At 39.5% G+C, this 25,265-nt stretch overlaps 1 protein-coding gene across 1 annotated transcript in view; it reads left to right on the top strand.

The window, feature by feature from the left end:
- The window catches only part of LOC126266915 (mediator of RNA polymerase II transcription subunit 23), a 174,781-nt gene that overhangs the window by 110,898 nt on the left and 38,618 nt on the right, over positions 1–25,265 (top strand). The window contains exons 12-14 of the mRNA XM_049971600.1: positions 7,114–7,277; positions 7,441–7,595; positions 7,698–7,878. Coding sequence (XP_049827557.1) covers positions 7,114–7,277; positions 7,441–7,595; positions 7,698–7,878 — 500 coding nt within the window. The remainder of the gene's footprint in view (positions 1–7,113; positions 7,278–7,440; positions 7,596–7,697; positions 7,879–25,265) is intronic.

Genomic DNA, 25,265 nt, shown 5'->3' with positions numbered 1-25,265 from the left:
CTTTCTGCCTTCCCTTCTTTGCTTAGAACTGGGTTGCCATCTGAGCTCTTGATATTCATACACGTGGTTCTCTTCTCTCCAAAGGTCTCTTTAATTTTCCTGTATGCAGTATCTATCTTACCCCTAGTGAGATAAGCTTCTACATCCTTACATTTGTCCTCTAGCCATCCCTGTTTAGCCATTTTGCACTTACTGTCGATCTCATTTTTGAGACGTTTGTATTCCTTTTTGCCTGCTTCATTTACTGCATTTTTATATTTTCTCCTTTCATCAATTAAATTCAATATTTCTTCTGTTACCCAAGGATTTCTAGCAGCCCTCGTCTTTTTACCTACTTTATCCTCTGCTGCCTTCACTACTTCATCCCTCAAAGCTACCCATTCTTCTTCTACCGTATTTCTTTCCCCCGTTTTTGTCAATTGCTCCCTTATGCTCTCCCTGAAACTCTGTACAACCTCTGGTTCTTTTAGTTGATCCAGGTCCCATCTCCTTAAATTCCCATCTTTTTGCAGTTTCTTTAGTTTTAATCTACAGGTCATAACCAATAGATTGTGGTCAGAGTCCACATCTGCCCCTGGAAATGTCTTACAACTTAAAACCTGGTTCCTAAATCTCTGTCTTACCATTATATAATCTATCTGATACCTTTTAGTATCTCCAGGGTTCTTCCACGTATACAACCTTCTTTCATGATTCTTAAACCAAGTGTTACCTATGACTAAGTTGTGCTCTGTACAAAATTCTACTAGGCGGCTTCCTCTTTCATTTCTTAGCCCCAATCCATATTCACCTACTATGTTTCCTTCTCTCCCTTTTCCTACACTCGAATTCCAGTCACCCATTACTATTAAATTTTCGTCTCCCTCCACTATCTGAATAATTTCTTTTATTTCATCGTACATTTCTTCAATTTCTTCGTCATCTGCAGAGCTAGTTGGCATATAAACTTGTACTACTGTAGTAGGTGTGGGCTTCGTATCTATCTTGGCCACAATAATGCGTTCACTATGCTGTTTGTAGTAGCTTACCCGCATTCCTATTTTCCTATTCATTATTAAACCTACTCCTGCATTACCCCTATTTGATTTTGTGTTTATAACCCTGTAATCACCTGACCAGAAGTCTTGTTCCTCCTGCCACCGAACTTCACTAATTCCCACTATATCTAACTTTAACCTATCCATTTCCCTTTTTAAATTTTCTAACCTACCTGCCCCATTAAGGGATCTGACATTCCACGCTCCGATCCGTAGAACGCCAGTTTTCTTTCTCCTGATAACGACATCCTCCTGAGTAGTCCCTGCCCGGAGATCCGAATGGGGGACTATTTTACCTCCGGAATATTTTACCCAAGAGGATGCCATCAGCATTTAATCATACAGTAAAGCTGCATGTCCTCGGGAAAAATTACGGCTGTAGTTTCCCCTTGCTTTCAGCCGTTCGCAGTACCAGCACAGCAACGCCGTTTTGGTTAATGTTGCAAGGCCAGATCAGTCAATCATCCAGACTGTTGCCCCCGCAACTACTGAAAAGGCTGCTGCCCCTCTTCAGGAACCACACGTTTGTCTGGCCTCTCAACAGATACCCCTCCGTTGTGGTTGCTCCTACGGTACGGCCATTTGTATCGCTGAGGCACGCAAGCCTCCCCACCAACGGCAAGGTCCATGGTTCATGGGGGGGGACACAATTCATAAGAGCTGCAAAAGGATTGACCAGATAGTTTGAGCATGGACATGGTGTGTTTAGCTTCCGAGTGGTCTAATTCGTGATTAGCCACTATTTGGTAGAGGCCATTGATGTCATCTAGCATATGTGCTTTAGCCACTTGACTGCATTTTAGATGTTTATAGCAATTAGCCAGCCTTCTATTCTCATGGATAAATATTTTAATGTTGCCAAAATGTGGTTATTAAGCTCCAGCTGCTTGTCTCTAACCTCTCTCATACTTATTATCTGATCTATAGTTGATCGCCATTCTTGAAATCCTTCCTGATAATCTCGAGTGGCAATCTATCCTTTCCATCTTGTTTTTACTCTATCCTGGACTTTCCATTGTCTGATTATAACTATCTGTTCAGTTGCCTCAGCTTCATCATCCACATCATTTTTGAACTCCAGATATGAGAAACTGTTTTGTAGGTCTTCTGAGTTTTACAGTTCTTCTAAATACATCAGTTTGCTTCCTTCCGAATATTTACCTTACAACAGGTATTGACTTCATTAATTTTATCTGTTTTTAATATCATCCAGCAAGTATTTCATGTCTTCTTCTTCCTCATCCTTGCAATCTTTCCTTTGAGGATTCGTCATTGCAGCCAGTTTCCTTGCAATATGCGTCCCAAGCAAGATGTTTTTGTCATTAGTTTCTTTTCCACTAGTTTTCTATCCTTTCCTGTTCTTAAGGGTACTTGTCCATTCTTCATTCTGTCAGTCCAGTCCACTTTAAGCATTCTTCTACACAACCAAATTTCGAAACTACCCAACTATATTTCGTCTTTTGTTTTCACTATCCACGATTTTCCGCTGAACAACACTTGGCGAATCTCTTTGTTTTCTGTAGCAGAATTATTTTTGCTGTCAAGATGCCTTTCATCTTTCCGAAAGCTCTTTTGCACATAAATATTCTATGTCTTATTTTCACCACACAGCTTCCATTTTCTGTCATCAAATTTCCAAAGCACTTGAAAGATATTACTCATTTCAAGGTATTTCTAGCAGTGATAGTTTGACAGAACATTCAAGATTGCTGAATCATATCACTTTGGCTTTTCTTGTAGTGTTTTTCCAATAATCTGTGAGGTGATTCTACATCTGAAAATAAACTGAAGAAGTCCAGTGAACATGTGTCCGATTTTCAATTGTTACGGAACTGGAGTGGGTTGAAGACTACACCCACCCATGAATGAATTTGAAGACAGATGTGATTATTACTTATCGAAGTGCTGTGTAGGCACTGTGGCGGACAGATGACTGATTCATTCTACAAGAGGTATGGGATTTCTCCAACAGATGGCAGCGTTGTGAGATCGCAGTGAGGTACAACTGCAAGCATGTGTAATTGTGAGTTTGATCTATGAGCAGTTGTGAGGCCTGTTCCGGCATAATGTCAAGCACCAGCACGTCAGCCAGGAACATTAAAGCAGAAAGGGCTGCGAGACGATGTCAGCCAATAGTACACTGACCGACCCCTCTCTAGGTGACAACGAGACAGTAGCATCATCTAGACGAAGAGGACATAAGCGCCATGCTGCCTTGCCACGGCCCTGTGGAAGACAAGCCATTTCTACTAAAGCTACAGCCGCAACTTAGGAACTTTATTGTTTTTCTCTTATGTTATGAACTGTATACACTAACGAGACTGCTTATGTTTCGTGTTGCCCTTTGCTTGCGACATCTCATTATACATTTCTCAAAGTTAAGTATCGTCAATTAGCTTACAGTAATAAAATATCATTAATATGATTTGCTTGAATTGTTCTCTAGTGACGCGAGAAAGCAGGTTTCCTAGGCACCCTATATTAGATGAGTGGGCAGGACCCAACAAGGCTGTGTACATGTTGTGCCTGAGTGTTGTTTAATCGAGCAGGTCCAGTATGTCCATGAATACCAACAGGCCGTGTACGTTCACCCGCGCAGAATATGCAGACATGTTGTTTGTGTATGGATACCTGCAATTACTGTGCCTGTGCGTTTGTGACAGAGTACCAGAGACGTTTCCCTGTTCGATAAACCCCCTGTGCCAGGGTATTTCCAACAGTTTTTCAAACATTATTTGAATCTGGAACACTATACAGTGCACACATAACATCAGAATGCGAGGCCATTCGGTCTGCTGAGAAAAGAAAAAACATTATTGCAATGGTACAACGGAGTCCCACCACCATTATACGCCACATTGCCCGTCAGCTCAATATTCCACAAATGCGAGTGCAGCGTATGTTACATTCTGAGAGCTTTTTCCCATGTTCCTTCTGTGCAACATTTGCATCCAGATGAGTCTCAAAGTAGACAATAATTTTGTGAATAGTTGGCTGTAACAGGAGATGTCATGCAATACACTTTATTTACAGAAGAGGCTACATTTAGTCACAATGGTATCATGAACATTAACAATTCTCATACATGGACAATGGAGAATCCACATGACACTAGGGAAACAAGATTCCAAGTTAGGTTCTCAGTGAATGTCTGGTTTTGTTTGATTGATGACCAGGTGATAGGGCCCATGGGCTGTGTACGCTACAGACATGGCTACATGTAAAGAACTTCTCACCTGAATCACTGATGCTATCGCCCACATTAAAGCCCGCTGAGATGTTGTTCGATGTGTAGCACAACACACCCTCCAACTTGTTGACAAGTGCCTTAAAATGGATGGGGGACTTTTTGAACACCTCATGTAGCATGGATCTGTCATCTGCCCTACCATTATTTTGTCCACTAAAGTGCCTACACAGCATTCCAGCAAGTTCACACTTGTCTTCGATTCATTCATGGATGTGTGTAGTCTTCAACCCACTCCTGTTCCGAAATGATCAAAAATTGGACACATGTTCACAGAAGTTTTTCGGGTTATTTTCTTTCACATGTAGAATCACTTCACAAATTGTGCGACATCCTTCCTGAATTGCCCTGTATCTAATCTCATTCCATACTTCTTTCCTACTTTTACAACCCTCTCCTACATAAACTTTGTAAAACATCATAATTAATGAAAGAGGTAACTCTAACCAGATCCAGTTGAATGCTCTTCATTCACCTTGCCGTAGTAAATACAGTGAAAAGTTAATTACTGATTTATTGTGCATAATCATAGAAGATTTCTCTATTAATGGCCTCTATCATACTCATATGAATGTTCTTGTATACATTTCAAGTTTGACTTCAATCTTGTATAAAACACAGTTTATCCCTATTGTTAGCTGTGTAATGTAAAATGTGGATGATAATAATACAGTCACATTTATGTAAATAGGATGTCTGCATTACACTCTGTTATTTAATTACTATACAATCTACCAGCTTAACTAATGAATTGTTATATATACACGGCATAAATTTCTGCTTTTTTTTTCTCTGCACTCTTAATGTTTTCAGTTTCTGTAGCAAATTTTCATTGTAACTTTTCACATCTAGTCAAAGACATATGTTTAATTCAGCTCATTCTATCATGTCCTATTTCCTTATCATTGTGTACTTGTAACTCTCACCTTTTATATAATAGCAGGCTTCTTCCATTTTATATTTTCCTTTCCTTTGTGTTCTCTTGTAAACTGAATGCAGTTTAGGACTATCATACCTTCTGCTTTTTCTTTATTGTTTTTGGAAGAGTGTGTTTAAGTCACAGATGATGTTGTTCTCAGCAGATTCTGCTAACATATGGCCTCTGTCATTTCTGGTATCATATCTGTTGCTTCCTAATGAAAAAATTCATTAAATTTGCATTAAAATCCTCAAATATCATGCTGTTGCAATATTTGCTGTCATTTATCGGATTCTGTTAGATTTTTTTTTTTACCAGTTTTGGTCTTTGTTTTATTGTCACACTTCTGATAATCCTATTATATCCCATTTGGTGTTGTAAAATTACTCTTTTGGCTCCACAAATATTTCTGTTTTAGCTGCCCTTATTTTTGTCTATTTAGCCAAATACCAGTTGGCAAGATGTAGATGCGGAAATATCTGGGTATGCCCCAAGGCCTGAGGCCATTGCCTGCAGTCTCTGAGTCCACTAATCGCAATTTTCTTTCTTCTTCTTCTTCTTCTTCTTCTTCTCCTCCCCCCCCCCCCTCCCCCCCCCCCCCTCTCTCTCTCTCTCTCTCTCTCTCTCTCTCTCTCTCTCTCTCTCTCTCTTATTGCCATTATTGGTTCCTTTATTTACTTTCCATAGATCTTCAAGAGTGAACTGACAAAGAGAAATAGGGTTATTCTTAATGTCTTGGGCTTGGTTGCAACCACAAAGGATGTTGTCCAGTCTTGCAAAGTTGGTTAATGGCAATAGGCCCATCCTCTTGAAGTGTGTACTAGCTTGCAGGTTCTATGCTAAGCTATGGCACAAACATCGTCCTTGATTTACTGTGTGGTACAGTGAATATTATGTTAAGAAATACTACAACCAGCCACTTTTTTATGTATTTTTATTTACACGAACAGCATCAATAATGAAACGTAAGTACATCTAACGAGTAAATATATAGACTGCGAAGTATAGCAATTAAAAAAAAATTGTTATTTTGCACAGGGTAACTGGAGAATCCAAATTGCGGTTGATGTTTCTAACACTGTGCTAATTAAAGATTCAAATGTATATCGTGCCAGTTGAAGACGGGTGGAAGCCCAAAACTGGTATTCCTATAAATAAAAGTACATAAAGTAGCTGGTTACTGTATTTCTTAAAGTAATATAATCCACAGTCAAGGAGCTCAACAACCAGTGAAATTGATAAATTAATCTGTACACTGAATTTGTTCTTTGTTCCATGTGTGATATATCCTCCGTCAATCATGTACTTGAATTTCTCACTGTTTTGATGAGCTGCTTGCTGCAGTGTTGGAGCAGAAGTACTCATGCTCTGTGTAGCCTGTATAAAGGTGGGGGTCTTAATGCAGCCATTTATTATGTGGCATGTTTCAGTCAAGAGAGCAATATATGTAACTCTTGCAGTTAAAAATAACTGCACAAGAATAAAAAAACTTTTACTCTGTAAATTTTCATTAAGTATATGTGAAGCAGGTTTGCATGTAAGTATTTTGTGCCTATTTTTCCTCACATTGTACAAGATACTCTAAAAGATTATGATAATAACAACATAAGCAAACACAAAAAATATTTTATCCCTGAAATTGAAGATACTTATTGGAGTGATTTGAGTTATGTTAATGATTTTGCCTGCTAGTCGCAAGGCAATGAAAGAAATTGTGACAAGATAGCAGAATAGACATGTGAATATATTGTGAAGATCAGTACTGAGAAGAACTTGTTAGCCCAGCAAAACCATTTATAAAGTTTCTAGTGTGTGTGTGTGTGTGTGTGTGTGTGTGTGTGTGTGTGTGTGTGTGTGTGTTTGATTAGTGTGCATCCATTTATACATGTAACTTTTTTTCTCCTTAAAAGGATCAGAGACGTTATCTGGTACATGGTGCAAAGATATTCTGAATACCATAATACAGAATACTTCGCACACTTGGGCCAACCATACACTACAGTGCTTCCCACCGGTGCTGAATGAATTTTTCCAACAAAATAATGCTCCCCTGGAAAACAAGCCATTACTAAAGGTATAATTATTGTTGATCATGGAGGATTGGTGAATAGCAGTCTATCTCAGTTCATATTGTTGTTATTTCATCCTGAATTTTCAGTTTTGTTGTTTATTTTTCATAGAATAACTTTGCATTCAATGAACCGTTTTTCTTATAATATTATTTTTGTGTTTCAAAGAAAGCTGTTGAGGAAGAGTATAGAAATTGGACATCAATGAATAATGAAAATGACATTATTGCTCATTTTTCTGTGCCGGGAACTCCTACTCTTTTTCTTTGTCTTCTTTGGAAGATGATATTAGAGACAGATCGTATTAGCACAATTGCATACAAGTAAGTAGCCACAATGTAATTCAATTTTCTCAAACCTTCTAAACCCATGTCTTCTACCAGTTGGTACATTACAAACATAAATTTTTCTGTTGCTCTCTGAAGGATACTAGAGCGAATTGGCGCAAGAGCACTGTCAGCACACATTCGTAAATTTTGTGATTACCTCGTCTATGAGTTTGCTAACTCAGGAGGTGGCCAGCATGTGAATAAGTGTGTTGACGCCATCAATGACATGATATGGAAGTACAACATCGTTACAATTGATCGGCTCGTTCTTTGTTTGGTAAGTTGATTCATTCATTCATACATTGTATTACATAGCATTACTAAGGAAAATCTACTGGGTTGTAAAATGAGCCAAGAATCCATTAAATATAAGATTGTCATCAACTCCTTCTGTTGCTCTACTAGTTTTATAAGTCAGTGGTTGGTCCACAGACACAGAGAATAGTAACAGTCAGATAATCATTTGTAGCTTCTAAGCATTTATTCTACTACCAGCTTTCGACACTAAAATGCCCACCTGTGTGGCCACAACACTGCTTGCAGGAATTGTCATCATTATCGTAGTTAATGTTAGTATTTAAGTATAGACTTTGTAGAGAGAGAGTGGGGGGGGGGGGGGGGGGGGTTGGGAGAAGGGCAGAAGTAGGTAGTTATCTTTCCACCTGTATTATTCAGAATATGTTTTTATATATTAATTGTAAGTCTTTTTGACAGTTTCATTTATTATCTCAGGAAATTCTCTGTTTTTTAACATGGTGTTGAAATTTAATTTCCTTTGAGTTTTATAAATCATAAATTTTAAGATGCTTAATATTTCAAAGGGTTTTAAGTATGCAAATATTGTTTCATATAAATTATTGATGTTTAAAAACTATGGTTAAACTACTTCTTATGGCTAGTATACCTTAGCTGAGAGGAAAGGGCAATAATTATTGTGGTATCCTCCACCCACTGTTAATTATTCCGGAGTTTCTTATGACATCATCTTCCTCCCCATACCTGGAATTTTCAGAGAATGATGATAATAATAATAATAATAATAATCCCCGTGGAGGCCCGGGAAAAGAATAGGCCTCCGGTATGTTCTGCCAGTCGTAAAAGGCGACGAAAAGAACAAACCACTAATAGGGCTAACCCCCCTTTTAGTGTGATTAGTTGGTTCAGGACACAACTAAAGAAGCCTTGGACAAGCGCCATCATGGTCGAGGCCGACACTTGAACCCTATGCCCGCCCACAATGGTAACGACACTGCTAGCCAACTGGAAAATGATTTAAATCCAAATAGAGGTGTTTTGCAGGATATGCTTCCTGCAACCACCCTAGAAGGAAAACAAAGACAGAGGATGAGATGGTCAGATGAAGTTAATCGACACCTGCTGTTCTGTCATTACCAAGCAACAAACCTAGGAACCAACACAACTGGATACAGATCACAAGTATACACAACATTTATTACCAGATACCCAGAATCAAAATTTTTAACAGAACAACGACTAGCTGATCAGATCCGTGTAATAATCAAAAATAACAGGATACCCCAGTCAGAATTAGAAAACATCAAAAAACAAGTACAACAAATACTGGAACAAAATAATGTGCAATCAGAAGAAGAAGAAAATACAGTAATGGACTTAAACATCCCAGAGCAAACAAACAAAGAACAAAACACATCAATTAAACAATCAGAGGAAAACAGAATCTTAAGACTGCCACCAGAACAAGTACAAATAGAACACGAAGTGACACACATGTTAGATATAGAAGAAAAATTTCAGCTGACATATATAGAATACAAAGACACAAATACAGACATTAGACCATTCTTGCATAGACCGCCAAATAACCCACAAGTCGAAACAACATTAAAAACTATCAACACAATCATACACAACAAAATAAATGAAAACACAACTATGGAAGAGTTACAACTACTGGTTCATATAGGAGCACTCACTACACTAAATGTACACACTAGGCAGAGATCAGAACCAACCAACACACAGAAGAAACCCACAAAACCAGCATGGCAACACAGGCTACAGATCAGAATAGAAAAACTGAGAAAAGACATTGGACAGCTAACACAATTTATAAGACATCAAATGTCAGGAAAAAAAAAAAAACGAGAAAGGTAAGGTAAAATCTCACAACAAGAAGTGATAGAGCAATTAGATGAAAAGAAGCAGAAATTACAAGCATTGGCCAAACGACTTAGAAGATACAAAAAAAGTGAAAATAGAAGGAAACAAAACCAAACATTCAACACAAACCAAAAGAAATTTTACCAGACAATAGATAACACACACATTAAAATAGACAATCCACCAAACCTAACACATGGAACACTTCTGGAGCAACATATGGTCAAACACGGTACAACATAACAGGCATGCACAGTGGATAGAAGCGGAAACAGACACATACAATATGATACGACAAATGCCTGAAGTGATAATTTTGCATCATGAAGTCACCAAAGCAATTAATTCTACTCACAATTGGAAAACCCCTGGAAAAGATAAAATAGCAAATTTCTGGCTAAAGAAGTTCACCTCAACACATTCACATCTAACTAAATTATTTAACAGTTACATTGCAGAGTTATATTGCAGACCCATACACATTCCCTGATACACTTACACATGGAATAACTTATATGAAACCTAAAGATCAAGCAGACACAGCAAACCCAGCTAAATACCGCCCCATAACATACCTACCAACAATATACAAAATATTAACTTCAGTCATTACACAGAAATTAATGAGACATACAACACAGAACAAAATTATAAATGAAGAACAAAAAGGCTGTTGCAAAGGAGTACGAGGATGTAAAGAGAAACTGATAATAGATGCAGAGGTGACATATCAAGCTAAAACTAAACAAAGGTCGTTACACTACGCATACATTGATTACCGAAAAGCTTTTGATAGTGTACCCCACTCAAGGTAGTAATGAAAAATTGGAAAACCACACTTAATATCCAAACAAATTCAAATAATATCACATCACAGCCAATACAGATTAAGCGTGGAATATACCAAGGAGACTCATTAAGTCCTTTCTGGTTCTGCCTTGCTCTGAACCCACTATCCAACATGCTAAATAATACAAATTATAGATACAATATTACTGGAACATACCCACACAAAATCACACATTTGCTATACATGGATGATCTAAAACTACTGGCAGCAACAAATCAACAACTCAACCAATTACTAAAGATAACAGAAGTATTCAGCAATGATATAAATATGGCTTTTGGAACAGGTAAATGTAATAAAAATAGCATAGTCAAGGGAAAACACACTAAACAAGAAGATTACATATTGGATACCCACAGCGACTGCATAGAAGTGATGGAAAAAACAGATGCCTATAAATATCTAGGATACAGACAAAAAATAGGAACAGATAATACAAATACTAATGGACTAAAAGAAAAATATAGACAAAGACTAACAAAAATACTGCTAACAGAATTGACGGCAAGAAACAAGAAAAAAGCTATAAATACTTATGCTATACCAATGTTGACCTACTCTTTTGGAGTAGTGAAATGGAGTAACACAGACCTAGAAGCACTCAGTACGCTTACACGATCACAATGCCACAAATATAGAATACATCACATATGTTCAGCAACAGAAATATTCATATTAAGCAGAAAGGAAGGAGGAAGGGGATTTATTGACATAAAAAACCTACATTATGGACAGGTAGACAATTTAAGAAAATTCTTTCTAGAACGAGCAGAAACTAGCAAAATACACAAAGTAATCACTCATATAAATACATCGGCTACACCACTGCTATTTCATAACCATTTCTACAACCCTTTAGATCACATAACATCAACAGATAAGAAGAAAGTAAATTGGAAAAAGAAAACACTACATGGCAAGCACCCGTATCATCTAACACAGCCACACATCGATCAAGACGCATCCAACACATGTCTAAGAAAAGGCAATATATACAGTGAGACGGAAGGATTCATGATTGCAATACAGGATCAAACAATAAATACAGATATTACAGCAAGCATATTATTAAAGATCCCAATACCACAACAGATAATTGCAGACTTTGCAAACAACAAATAGAAACAGTAGATCACATCACAAGCGGATGTACAATACTAGCAAATACAGAATACCCCAGAAGACATGACAATGTAGCAAAAATAATACATCAACAGCTTGCCTTACAACATAAACTTATAAAACAACACGTTCCCACATACAAGTATGCACCACAAAATGTACTGGAGAATGATGAATACAAATTGTACTGGAACAGAACCATTATAACAGATAAAAGAACACCACATAACAAACCTGACATCATACTCACCAATAAAAAGAAGAAATTAACACAACTAATCGAAATATCCATACCCAATACAACAAATATACAAAAGAAAACAGGAGAAAAAATTGAAAAATACATCCAGCTGGCTGAGGAAGTCAAGGATATGTGGCATCAGGATAAAGTTGACATTATACTATCAACTACAGGAGTCATACCACACAATATCCACCAGTACATCAATGCAATACAGCTACATCCAAACTTATATATACAACTACAGATATTTGTAATTATTGATACATGTTCAATTACCCGAAAGTTCCTAAATGCCATATAACATACCGTACAGTTAAAAGGAAGTCACACTTGATCAAGGTCTGCGTCACTTTCTACTTTGGACCAGACATAACATCTGAGATAAGAAAGAAATAATAATAATAATAATAATAATTTTTTTCCAAGTTTGAGTAGTCATACTGGCATAATTTCGGTACATTTCAGTTTCTTTAAAAAGGAATTTCTCTTAACTAGCCAATTTTTATGTTCATGGGACGAAATCCCAGTATTGACTTGAGACACATGTGGAAGTGGAAAAAACTTTTCCTTGTTTTTGGAACTACACTCCTGGAAATTGAAATAAGAACACCGTGAATTCATTGTCCCAGGAAGGGGAAACTTTATTGACACATTCCTGGGGTCAGATACATCACATGATCACACTGACACAACCACAGGCACATAGACACAGGCAACAGAGCATGCACAATGTCGGCACTAGTACAGTGTATATCCACCTTTCGCAGCAATGCAGGCTGCTATTCTCCCATGGAGACGATCGTAGAGATGCTGGATGTAGTCCTGTGGAACGGCTTGCCATGCCATTTCCACCTGGCGCCTCAGTTGGACCAGCGTTCGTGCTGGATGTGCAGACCGCGTGAGACGACGCTTCATCCAGTCCCAAACATGCTCAATGGGGGACAGATCCGGAGATCTTGCTGGCCAGGGTAGATGACTTACACCTTCTAGAGCACGTTGGGTGGCACGGGATACATGCGGACGTGCATTGTCCTGTTGGAACAGCAAGTTCCCTTGCCGGTCTAGGAATGGTAGAACGATGGGTTCGATGACGGTTTGGATGTACCGTGCACTATTCAGTGTCCCCTCGACGATCACTGGAGGTGTACGGCCAGTGTAGGAGATCGCTCCCCACACCATGAAGCCGGGTGTTGGCCCTGTGTGCCTCGGTCGTATGTAGTTCTGATTGTGGCACTCACCTGCACGGTGCCAAACACCCATACGACCATCATTGGCACCAAGGCAGAAGCGACTCTCATAGCTGAAGACGACACGTCTCCATTCGTCCCTCCATTCACGCCTGTCACGACACCACTGGAGGCGGGCTGCACGATGTTGGGGCGTGAGCGGAAGACGGCCTAACGGTGTGCGGGACCATAGCCCAGCTTCATGGAGACGGTTGCGAATGGTCCTCGCCGATACCCCAGGAGCAACAGTGTCCCTAATTTGCTGGGAAGTGGCGGTGTGGTCCCCTACGGCACTGCGTTGGATCCTACGGTCTTGGCGTGCATCCGTGCGTCGCTGCGGTCCGGTCCCAGGTCGACGGGCACGTGCACCTTCCGCCGACCACTGGCGACAACATCGATGTACTGTGGAGACCTCACGCCCCACGTGTTTTGCAATTCGGCGGTACGTCCACCCGGCCTCCCTCATGCCCACTATACGCCCTCGCTCAAAGTCCGTCAACTGCACATACGGTTCACGTCCACACTGTCGCGGCATGCTACCAGTGTTAAAGACTGCGATGAAGCTCCGTATGCCACGGCAAACTGGCTGACACTGACGCATAAATGCTGCGCAGCTAGCGCCGTTCAACGGCCAACACCGCGGTTCCTGGTGTGTCCACTGTGCCGTGCGTGTGATCATTGCTTGTACAGCCCTCTCGCAGTGTCCAGAGCAAGTATGGTGGGTCTGACACACCGGTGTCAATGTGTTCTTTTTTCCATTTCCAGGAGTGTATTAATTCTGTCCTGGAAAGAGTGATAGATGGGGGAAAATTAAAAAGGATATATAGGACACTCAGATCCCATGACGAGAGCAGAAAGGAGGTACAGGACACTCATACCTCATGATGAGAGGGATACACCAGTTGTAAGGACAAGTAAGGGGAGGCCAATGCATGGAAAGGATCAGTTTGACAAACAGAAGAGCTTCCAAAACAATTGTAAAGACTGGGGCTCAGTTTCCTATCCGGCTATACAATTTTGTTCTGTCTAATGACTTTGTGAGAGGTGGAGTTAAAATGCAAAGAACTGTCAAACATGGTACTCATTATGTGAAGAGATAGCAGCACGTTGGTAGGGACTGCAAAAATTCAGACCTTGCGATGAATGCAAAATTGATGCAAATTCTGCCTAAAAATAAGAAAATGTGAAATTACTTAATAGACTCTATTTCACAGTGAATTGTATCCAGATGAACTATTGCCAGAGGTAGTTTCAAAAAGTTTTATTTTCTGCATATAAATATTGAAAATGTAACCAATTTTCAGTTACTGCTACTGAACATCATCTGGTGAAGCCTAATTTGGAAAGATAATGTGCGTAAGAACCTATTTGGAAAATGAAAAGTGTACGAATGCAACAGTATATCAATCTGCTCTGTAAACTGGTTCCATGCCAGTTGTGGGCACTCCATAATCCAACATAGTGCTCAGCCATGGGACCTAGCATTTTGTAACAAAGAAACATTTATGTTTGTTCATTAATTAAAGCTCAAGAGATGGTATAATGCAGGCATTTTCAACATGGGAAACTAGATGATGGATATTTGAAACTGTGGTAGCATCGGATACTGCTAGAGGTCAGGCCTGAAGTACATTGTTAACAGTATTCTTCTAACCTAACAAGCAGTCGCATGGTAACCATTCCTGAGTGCATTGTGTTGTGTGTTGCTCATTCTTTTCTTTTCTTTATTTTGAAATAAGTGAAGCAATTAATCCGGGTTCATCACAGATTTCGGTTTGCAACCCTTACAACAAAAGAAGAGATCAGTGATCCCTGTGACAATTTGTCAGTTCTGCTATAGGCTGCTGCCCAGCAAAAGGGGGATAGGGCTTGTTTTGCCACGCCAGTCCTCTCCAATCTGGTGGCCAAAATTCTAGTTTGTTTACACTTGCAGGTGTCTGCCACCATAGCCTATAGTACCCACACTCTGCACTATAGTGGTTGGGGGAAAAAATCTGTAATATTTTTTACTGTGCTGCAATTTTTTCCCATATGTTCAATTCTACTTCTACACTACCTGCCTTCTCAGTTCTGTCTGTAGCATTTTCAGGCATGGGTCGCACGGCTGCAGAAGGTTGAAATTGATATTATTCAGATTATGTAATCATTGAATTGGGCTGGAAAAGACAAATAATGTCCAGAAACACCTTAAATGGGAGATACATTCAGTTCATTGGCGGGAAAATACTGCTGCTTTTCAACAGAACTATTGTTTTTGAAAACTCAAATACAGCTAAAAGAAAAAAAACAAAGTCCATTTGGGAGGGAAAAAAGTGATGAAATTTTTGCAAAAGCAAACATTCCAATCACAGAGTTCGCAGTCAGCGTTTTTTTAAATAGATAGTCCCAAAGAACTTATCTTTGCCTTTAAATTTGTGCATGAAAAATAATCATAATTTTAAAAATCAACAAAAATATATTTTAATTTTGCCAAAAGTAGATGCTACATTTTCCGGTCCCTGCACATAGTCCTTTAGTTTTGCGTAGTGTGTGGTCGACGACTGATTGAGAGATTGGCTGCGGTAATGCCCTCTGTAGCTATGATGTTTCCGTCAGCTGTGATGTATTGTTGAGATCAGTACCCACTGATACTACACCCCACCAATCCCCAACAAACTCGTCCCACAAAACAGCCAAATAGGCTTTGAAAGACTCAGCTGATGCTTACTTTGGGCCAAAAATGGAAGGGAAGTGGTTAGTTGTCTGTTACGTTCACCATGAAGTCTTGGGATGGCACCCACTATCTAAGGTAGGTGACATCCTGCTTGCCTGGTCAGGGTTTGAATTGGTGGTGTCCACGATGGTGCTGGCTAGCCTCATTGGTTCACTAACAGGCGTTGGCATGTCAGTATCTGTGAAGTCCTCAACAGCACGGTGCAGCTGGAGGAGCCAAAGGACCCAGTTGAGATTTCCCTCTGTTCGGAAGGGCTAGGTCACTAGGTGGTGTGACATCAGTACACACTGTACGGTGCAATGCGTTATGTGCTACTGTACGGTGCAATGTGTTATGTGCTGTGATGTTTGTGCCTCCAGTGGTCCACCTGGAGCCAATTGTCCATGTATACACATGCTAGAATCAGTAGCATATGACGACGAGATACAGTATATGAACAAATTGAATGGGTAATTCAGTATGTAAAATGTCAGGATAATATAATAATCTTGGAGAATTGAAAGAGTATAGTAGGGAATTGAATGGGTAATTCAGTATGTAAAGTGTCAGGAAAATATAATAATCTTGGAGAATTGAAAGAGTCTAGTAGGGAATTGAATGGGTAATTCAGTATGTAAAGTGTCAGGAAAATACAATAATCTTGGAGAATTGAAAGAGTCTACTAGGGGAGGTAATGGAAACCTGATATGCAGAAGACTATGAGTTAGCTAATAGGAGTGTGAGAGTAGAATTTTTATGAACTGTCAGGGGAAATGAAGTTACAAGGTAGTGGGATACTGAAATATTGAGGAATAATGTGCGTTTAAAGTTCCCTGAGGTTGCAGGTACTGTGATAATAAATACAGTTGGCATTTCAGTTGATGAGGAATAAACATTACTAAAAAGGACAGTCACAGAATTTGGACACACAAATATAGATGTAATAAAGGTAATTCTGAAGCAATCTTAACAGAGGAAATATGAAGCTGAATCAAACATATATACAGGATTTTTGTTCCTGAGTATCAGCTGTTGGTAGGACCAGACCCACACTTGCTAGTACTGTTGAATGGGTCTGTTAAGAGTGGGTAGAGCTGGCCATTACATACTTCCAACTGCTTCGGCGCTAATGCTCAGGATGTCAGAGGAACAGGTGCACTCCTCCACAGCACAACACTTTAAAATAAAATTTGTTGCTTGTAAAGGAGTTCAAGTGATGAAATTTTCCAGAGTTTGACTGCACAGTTTGGTGATCAAACATTGTCAAGGACTTGCATGTTTACCTAGCATAAAGGGTTCAAGAAAGGATGAGAATGTGTGGAAAATCAGTTACACAGTCACCATATTCGCATCAGCATTACAGTTAAAAGCTTTGATGTGGTTCAAGAACTTCTTGAAGGCAGTTGCTGGGCATGAGTATCAGAAATTGCAGAACAGATCAGTTCTGTAAATTGTGTTCCAGGCGGATTCTCAAGCTTTCTGACTAAAATCAGAAGCTGAGACATTTAGAGATCAGCAGGGTTTGCAAAAGAAAGTGATGCATTTTTTAGTCAGGTCATCACCTGTGACAAAATGTGGATCCACCACTACACTCCCAAATCCAAACGAGCCAGTAAAGAGTGGCAGAGGAAAGGGGAAGAAGCCCCAGTGAAAGCCAATACTCGACTCTCAGCTGGCAAGGTTCCTTCAACTGTTTTTGTTTCTACTGCCGAGGCATTTTGCTCATTGATTTATTTCCATGAGCAACGCGCAATCAATGCTGCAAGCTGTTGGAGAAGGTGGGGGATGCATATTGCTACAAAAGATGAGACCAGTCAATTTGGCATGTCATCCTCCTCCATGACAATGCCAGATGCCATACTGTACCTCTAATAGTCTCCAAACTGGAGGAAATGCACTGGGCTCAACTTGATCACCCTCCTTACAGACTGGACCTATCACTCTGTGATTTCTATTTGTCTGGCCTGCTGAAAGAAGCTCTAGGAGGGCACTGATTCAAGTTGGCGAGGCCATGGAGGAATTTGTGTGCAGTTGGCTCCTGATGCAGTCAGCTTCATTCTATGATACTGTAATAAAAAACCTTCTTTCTCATTGGGAAAAATGTATTTCTACAGTGGAAAACTATGTTGAAAATAAACTGTAACTGCCTTTTGTTTTAAAATAAAGTGTGTTTTTTTATTATTTTTTTATTTTTTTAAGAACATCATAACCCATTTATATTTGATTCACCTTCGTACTTCAGTTGATTGAAAACAAAAGGAATTGTTGTATCTGGCGGTGTCACAAAATGCGTGAGCACTCTAGAAAACATCAAACTCTACAGAAGGATTAAAATATAAATTTGTTTTCGATAAAACCTCACTTCACTATTATTTGTGTGCTCAGAGTGATCTAAGTGTAGTCTGAGGATAATTTTAAGGAAATTCTGAAATTCTGAGCAGAGCTCTGAGTGCAGCAGCTTAAAAACTTGCCCGGACCAATCACAGTTACCGTCTGTGAGGTGATGCCAATTCAACACACTCTGGTGACACTGCCATTGTGTAATGTGAGTGCGGGCAATGCTGTGATGGGGGTTCTGATACATGCTGCTGCTGATGGAGGTGGCTGTGGCTCAATGTTAGAAGACACAAATGACCCTGTGTCCTGACATTAATCATGCAGACCATTGGGAACATATGCCAAAAAACTAGAGGTAAGTTGTTAATCCAGTGCAAAGGTTGGTGTGGCTTTGGTGCTACAGTGGACGCCAAAGACTGATATCAGGCTCTATGTCCTTGACCGACGTTGCTTTGAATGATGATGGATTGTGGAGGCAGCAGTGGCTGCATAGGTGGACAGGGGTTGACCTCCATGGGATGTTCATTTGACGACCTTTGCACCCAAATGTTAGGCACTAGCAAGGGTGGCTCGTGTGTGGCAGGCAATGTTTCTGAAAGATGAAAGTCTACGACAGGATGATGATGATAATCTTGAAAACAATAGATGATTTTGGTGCCATTGGTGGGTGCCTGATTTGCATGTACCATCTTCTGACTGACGATGCCAGTTTCCCAGTTGTGAGTCTTGTTAAAGGCACAATACAAAGCTTGTGAAATGCAGAGCTTTATCCTTCATGCTAAACAAGGTTCCAGAACTGATGTTTGAAGCTGGCAGTCTAAGATGAAATAGATACAGTAGAGTTTGGTGACAACTATCATTTAATAATTGTGCCGGTGAAATGTTAAAAGGCAGAGTGTGGTAGGTGCAACATTTTGGCTGGAAAGGGAAGCACGAATTTTGCTCAACTGAGCTTCCAAGTTGCGAATGAAACATTCAGCTTCACTATTCGATTTAGGAGAGAATGAAGCCAATCAGATATGTTGAATGCCATTATGTTGGCAACAATTTTGAAATTACGAGAAAGAAATCAGCAGATTGTTCTCCAAAACAATTGTTTGTGTCAAATTTTCTAAACAAAAGACAGAAGTGAATGCTTTTATAGTGCTGAAGCTAGTTGTTGAATTCATTGAAATAACAAATGGATATTGTAGTGTTACCTGCCATTGAGGCAAATGACATTTCCTGCTCGCTATTTATGACAAGTAAAGATGATCACAACAAAATAATTAAGTAGTATTAGGTAGGGAATAAGTCGCAAAACACTTACATTTTTTCCCGTTTGTGCAGAGTTGAACCAAGAGGTGTACAGGTTGAGTAATCGGCAAGTCACGACGGTGAGTAAGCACCTTCACTTGCTGTGGGTGGGTGCTTTTATGTTTTCATGTCATGGCTCGTTGGCGTCTTGACTGTCAAGGAGCTCAACACCCTCTCCAAGAATGTAAACAGCAACAAACGAAGGCAACTCTAAAATGAAATGTTGCTTACTTACGAACTACTTCCTGCTGAGTCTTTGAGGTGGATGTTATGTTTGAATTAAGTTGTATCTGCTCCAAGCTGCATAGTAATTGTAATCTGTACACTCATTGAAACCAATACAAGGTCAATGATGAAATGTTGATGTCATTTTGTAATTAGAGTAGACATTGTTTTTCCTTACAATAACAACAGCTGCAAAGGAAAAGAGTTCAGTTCTTTCCAGGGTACACAATTCTACAGAGATACTGCTTTGCACGATCTCCACATAAAGAAGATAATTATCAGTGACCAAGTTAAATTACAGGTAAAATAACACACGATACATCAGGTGGAGGATCAAATGTGAATGTTCTGATTCAGCTCCAAACACATAAGAAGAGTGTCAAAACACCTCAGTACGTAGTGTATGCACCAGTTACAGTCAGCTACCACCAACCATCAAAATTACTGTGGATGCATTACCAAGAACCGTCAGATCCAGACCAATTGAAAAATTCCTGGTGCGGCACTGCCTAGTCATCTGTGCAAGTTGAGAGTGGGCAGTCATCTGTTTTACATGCTTGTCAAGCCCTTGCCATGTACAATGCTGGCCCACTAACTGCTTTGTTCTAATGACTCCTCAATGTCCTCGACATAATGGCTTGAAAATAAGTTGCTGTAACAATGTGGGGATCGTGACTCAAGTTTGGTCATTAGGCGTATGCAATAAAATTACACTCTTCTGAAGAGTGCATTGCACATGATATTTGCATATTGCTGTACCTGAAAATTGCTCTTGGATTACAGTCTAACCCATCCAAACGTAATACTTAAGCAATCGTAGTAACTGATCCCATTGAGTAGTGTATGCAATCTACTGACAATTGATGGGAAGAGCTTGTAGTGTCTGCAAATCAGATTGATCACTGTGAAGACAAGACAGTTCAGATGAATCAAATTCCACTTCATTTCCCATAGGTAAGCAAGACAGAGTGTCTGCATTTGCATGCTGTGCTGTAGGGTGATAGAAAATTTCATACTGGTATTTTGAAACAAGTAATGACCAATGTTAGACCTTAACTTTTCCCGGCTAATCGAATGTTCAAATAACTTACGGGTTTGCTGCCGGGTGACGTGCTACCGCACTTGTTGATTAAAAGTAACCATCGATACTTCTGATGTTGGTTATCCTTGGTTGTGTTGACACTTGTTCTGTGTGTGGTATCTTCCTTGTTTCTCCTCTATGAACCGAGGTATGAAAATTTCTTGCACATTTCTTCCTTGCATTTGTGCCTTGAGAATGGCAGGGTGTGCTCCTGTCAAAATATCGGCGGTGTCCAACGACGTCACTCGGCAGCAAACCCGTAAGTTATTTGAACAAGTAGTGACCAGTTTTGTAGCTTGTAATCTGTACAATCAAGCATGTCTTTTGTTGATTAAAAAGAGCATGGTGTATGGCCCACCATGTGAAAAAAAAAATTGTACCATGGAGATACTGATGAAATTTCGTAACAACATGAATGATATGACTTTAACCTACTGTGTAAGGACTGGGACATCTATGGATTCATTGCAGGTGGCACAGGCAGGCAGTCTTGTGAAGTACTTTTGAACATGCTTTGCAACAACTATCCTGAACACCTAGTTCAACAGACCATACGCAGTGGAAATATATTAGACTTTGTAGCTACAAAGCTACTGTATCGACTGTGTCAGTGTAGAGAAAGGGATTAGTGATTATAATGTCATCATAGTGACAATGGTTACCCAAGTTTATAAATCCACTAAAAAGGCTAGGAGAGTAGTTTTACTAAAAAGAGCAGATAAATAGCTGTTAGCATCCCACTTAGACAATGAATGGACATCATTTAAGTCCAACATGACGGATGTAGAGGAATTATGGGCAAAATTTAAATGGACTGTAAATCACAGCAAATGCCAAGTAAGTGGATTAATGATGAAAGGATCCACTGTGGTTTAGCAACAACATTTGGAAAATGCTGAGGAAGCAGAGGCTCTTGCACTTCCGGTTCAAAAAAGAACATACAGATGATGACAGGCAAAGGTCAGTAGAAATTTGTGCATTTGTTAACAGATCAATGCACAAATCATAAAACAACTATCATTGTCATACCTTAGCAAAACATCTTGCTGAGGGCCGAAAAAAGTACTGATCCTACATAAAATTGCTAAGGGGGTGCAGGTTTCTATTCCATTTACTCTAATGACCATTCTGGTGTGGCAATAGAATATAGCAATAGGAAAGCTGAAGTTTTTAAATTTCATATTTAAGAAATAATTCATGCAGGAGGATAGTAAAAACATACTGTCATTTGATCGTCACACAGACTCCCATATGGAGGAGTCAGTAATAGGCATCCTTGGCACAGAGAAGCTACTGAAAGAGTTGAAAATAAATTGCCAAGTCCAGATGATACCTCAATTTGGTTTTACAATGTCTACTCTATGGCACTGGCACCTTACTTAGTTTGAATTTACTAAGAAGCTCTTGCCCAATCAAAAGTCCCAAGTGACTGGAAAAGAGTATGGATGACATTAGTAGTGTGCTCTTGACACAGGCAAATCAATTAAATATCTAGGCGCAACTTTGTGAAGTGATATGAAATGGAGCAGCCATGTAGGGATGGTAGTCAGGAATGTGAATCGTTGACTTTGATTTTTTGGGAGAATTTTAGGAAAGTGTGGTTTGTTTGCAAAGGAAATTGGTATAGAATGCTAGTGTGACCCATTCTTGTGTGCTGCTTGAGTGTTTCAGATCCTCACCATGTCAGATTAAAGAAAGACATCAAAGCAGTTCAGAGGTGGACTGCTACATTTGTTGCTGGGTGAGTTCAGTCAACACACAAGTATTACTGAGATGCTTCATGAACTCAAATGAAAATTCCTGGAGGGAACACAACATTCATTTCATGTAACACTACTGAGAAAATTTAGAGAACATGTCATTTGAAGCTGACAGCAAAATCATTTTACTGCTGCCAACATATGTTTTGTGTAAGGACCCCAAAGATAAGGTAAAAGAAATTGGGACTTGCACACAGGCATATCGATAATTGTTTTTTCCCTCTCTCTGTTTGTGAGACTAACAGGAAAGGAAATGACTAATAGTGGTATGAGTTACCCTTCGCTGCACACTATATGGCAGCGTGAAGAGAATTGTAGTAGATTTAGAGGGCTAAGGCTTCCTTTTACAACTGACTGCAGTTGAATTGGGCCTTATTCAACATCTCAAATGTGAATGTGACAGGGGATTTCGTGTTGCCAACCTTGTTAGGTAAAACTGCCTCTATTCCATATGATGGTGCATCAACTGCAACCACTATTGGGTTTTGCAAACTGAAATGAATGGGGCGTGGTGACTAGGCAGTGCATCTTAAAACTTGTGAAATGATTGTTCACATTCTACAGTCCATTGGAAAGGAACATTTTTACACTGAAGATGATGCAAGCGAGCAGCAATTTGCATTGCATCCAGAATAAATTTAATATTGCAGGTCTGTTTGCCTGCTGAAGTTCTTGTACATTTTTAAGAGAGGTAATCTCCAGATGACCTCCAAACATTTATTCGAAGGATAGCGCCTGTGGGCATCAATGAGAAGTCCCAAATATCAGACCTCAGTATTGAAAAATGAACACTTCCATAAATTACACTTAAGCCTTACATCTGTTAAAACTTCAAAAAGAGATTCAAAGTTTTTGAGATGCTCATCAGGTGTTTATCCTTACACAATGACATCATCCAAATAATTTGAAAATCATGGAACTTTTGATGTCACTTGTTCACGAAAGCATTGCAATAATAAAGGAGCAGATGCGTATTGACACAAGCCATGTGTATTGACCACCATAAATTTCTTTGTTTCCTTATCTAGGAGAAGTTGAAGGTAAGCATAGGTGAAATCAATTGTAGAAAAGAATCATCTACCTGCAAGGCGATCCATAAGCTCCTCACTGGGTAGAAGTGCAAATGAATCAGTAACCGTTTGTGCATTAACTGTTGCTTTAATGTTAGTACAAAGTCTGGTTTCTCTTTCAGTTTTTGTGTAGTAACCAAAGAGGACGCTCATTGACTAACAGAAATAGGTTTCAAGACACCAATTTGTTCTAAGCTGTTCAGTTCAGAAACAATTTTATCACGAGTGGCACGAGGCAGCGGTCATGTATGGTAAAACTTTGGTTGAGCATTGTCTTTGAGCATAATATGCGCTTGAAAATCTTTGCATATCCCAATGTGCTATCAAACAAATGCCCATATTTTTCACACAACTGATGGATGATGGCATGGGAAACTTGTTTATCAATAGCATGCACATTGTCCTGAGTGTGTAATGCAAACTAATCAAAAGCACCCATCCCAGAACATACACGGTTGAACCAATGTGAATGGTACTGATGCAGTAGTATTTAGATATTTTGTTCGAGAAGTGCATATCCTAAGAAAGATATGCTGTCTCCTTTGCAGGCTGTAAGTCACATATGTGTTTTTTGGAGCTGAGGGTGTCCCAGTTGCTTGTAAGTAGTTTGATTAATCAGTGTGACTGAAAAACTACTACATTACTGAAATGGTACTAATTTACTGCAAATCTGTAAAGATGTAAATAGTTTGCAGCTTTTTCTCTGAATGTGACTGTCAATTCCAACTTTGGAAAGACTGCTTTTATCTGTTTGTGAGAAATGGAGCCTTTTGCTGTTGCCCGTGTGAAGAAAGCTGATTTGAATTAGCCAAGTTTTGTACTGTGCACATTGCATTGTGATTCGTGTACTTGCAGCAGTTGTTCCTGTGAATATTGCCTGGAGGAGCAGGTAAAGATTTAGAATGTGATATCATTTCGATCTCCTTATTGCCAGATCTATATTGAAATTGAACAGGCACTTTCTGTGAGTGTCCTGACTTGTGACAGTGTGGTCATTCCACTTTGTAGAAGAAGCATTGTTGGTGATTGTGTGTGACATAACACTTGACACAGGACTTTGGAGAGTGTGAATTTGCAGTATTAGTGGCTGACCAACTCATGACCTACTTACACTGTGGTTTGGAGCTGTTGACAACATGTAAGGCAGAGCCCACTTAGAACTGGGATCGGTGAGTGTTGCGACAACAGGCATATTAAAGTCATTTTCCACGAAAACTTGTACTGCCTGAGCTTCAGTTACTTTAAGTATATAATTGAGACAAGGATGGTGACAGTTTAGACTTCCTGATAGGATAGGGTTTGAGGTCTTCTTGAAGATGTGCACTCCTACCAAGGGAAAAAGAATTAATGTTGTGAGCCACCTGCGATTTTGTAGGCTGCAAAATGTTCACTGAGCTGTGTGTGGTACTCTGATTATTCCTTTTGTTTCTCATCTAAAGAGGGGAAGGTACGAGGCAAAGATTGAATTTTTTGGCTCTGAAACTGAATAAGTGCAGTAAGTGTTTGCCCTCCAGAAGCAAAATTTAAATTGCTTCAACAGTAAATATAACAAGTGGTGGAACACTATAAGAGTAATGCAAAAATGAAGAAATCTAGACACTTTTGACTCCTGGCTGTTT

Source organism: Schistocerca gregaria, chromosome 4, assembly GCF_023897955.1.
Source record: "Schistocerca gregaria isolate iqSchGreg1 chromosome 4, iqSchGreg1.2, whole genome shotgun sequence".
Classification (NCBI taxonomy): Eukaryota; Metazoa; Arthropoda; class Insecta; order Orthoptera; family Acrididae; genus Schistocerca; species Schistocerca gregaria.
The sequence above is the reverse complement of the archived record's forward strand: the minus strand, read 5'-3'. Positions and strand labels throughout refer to the sequence as shown.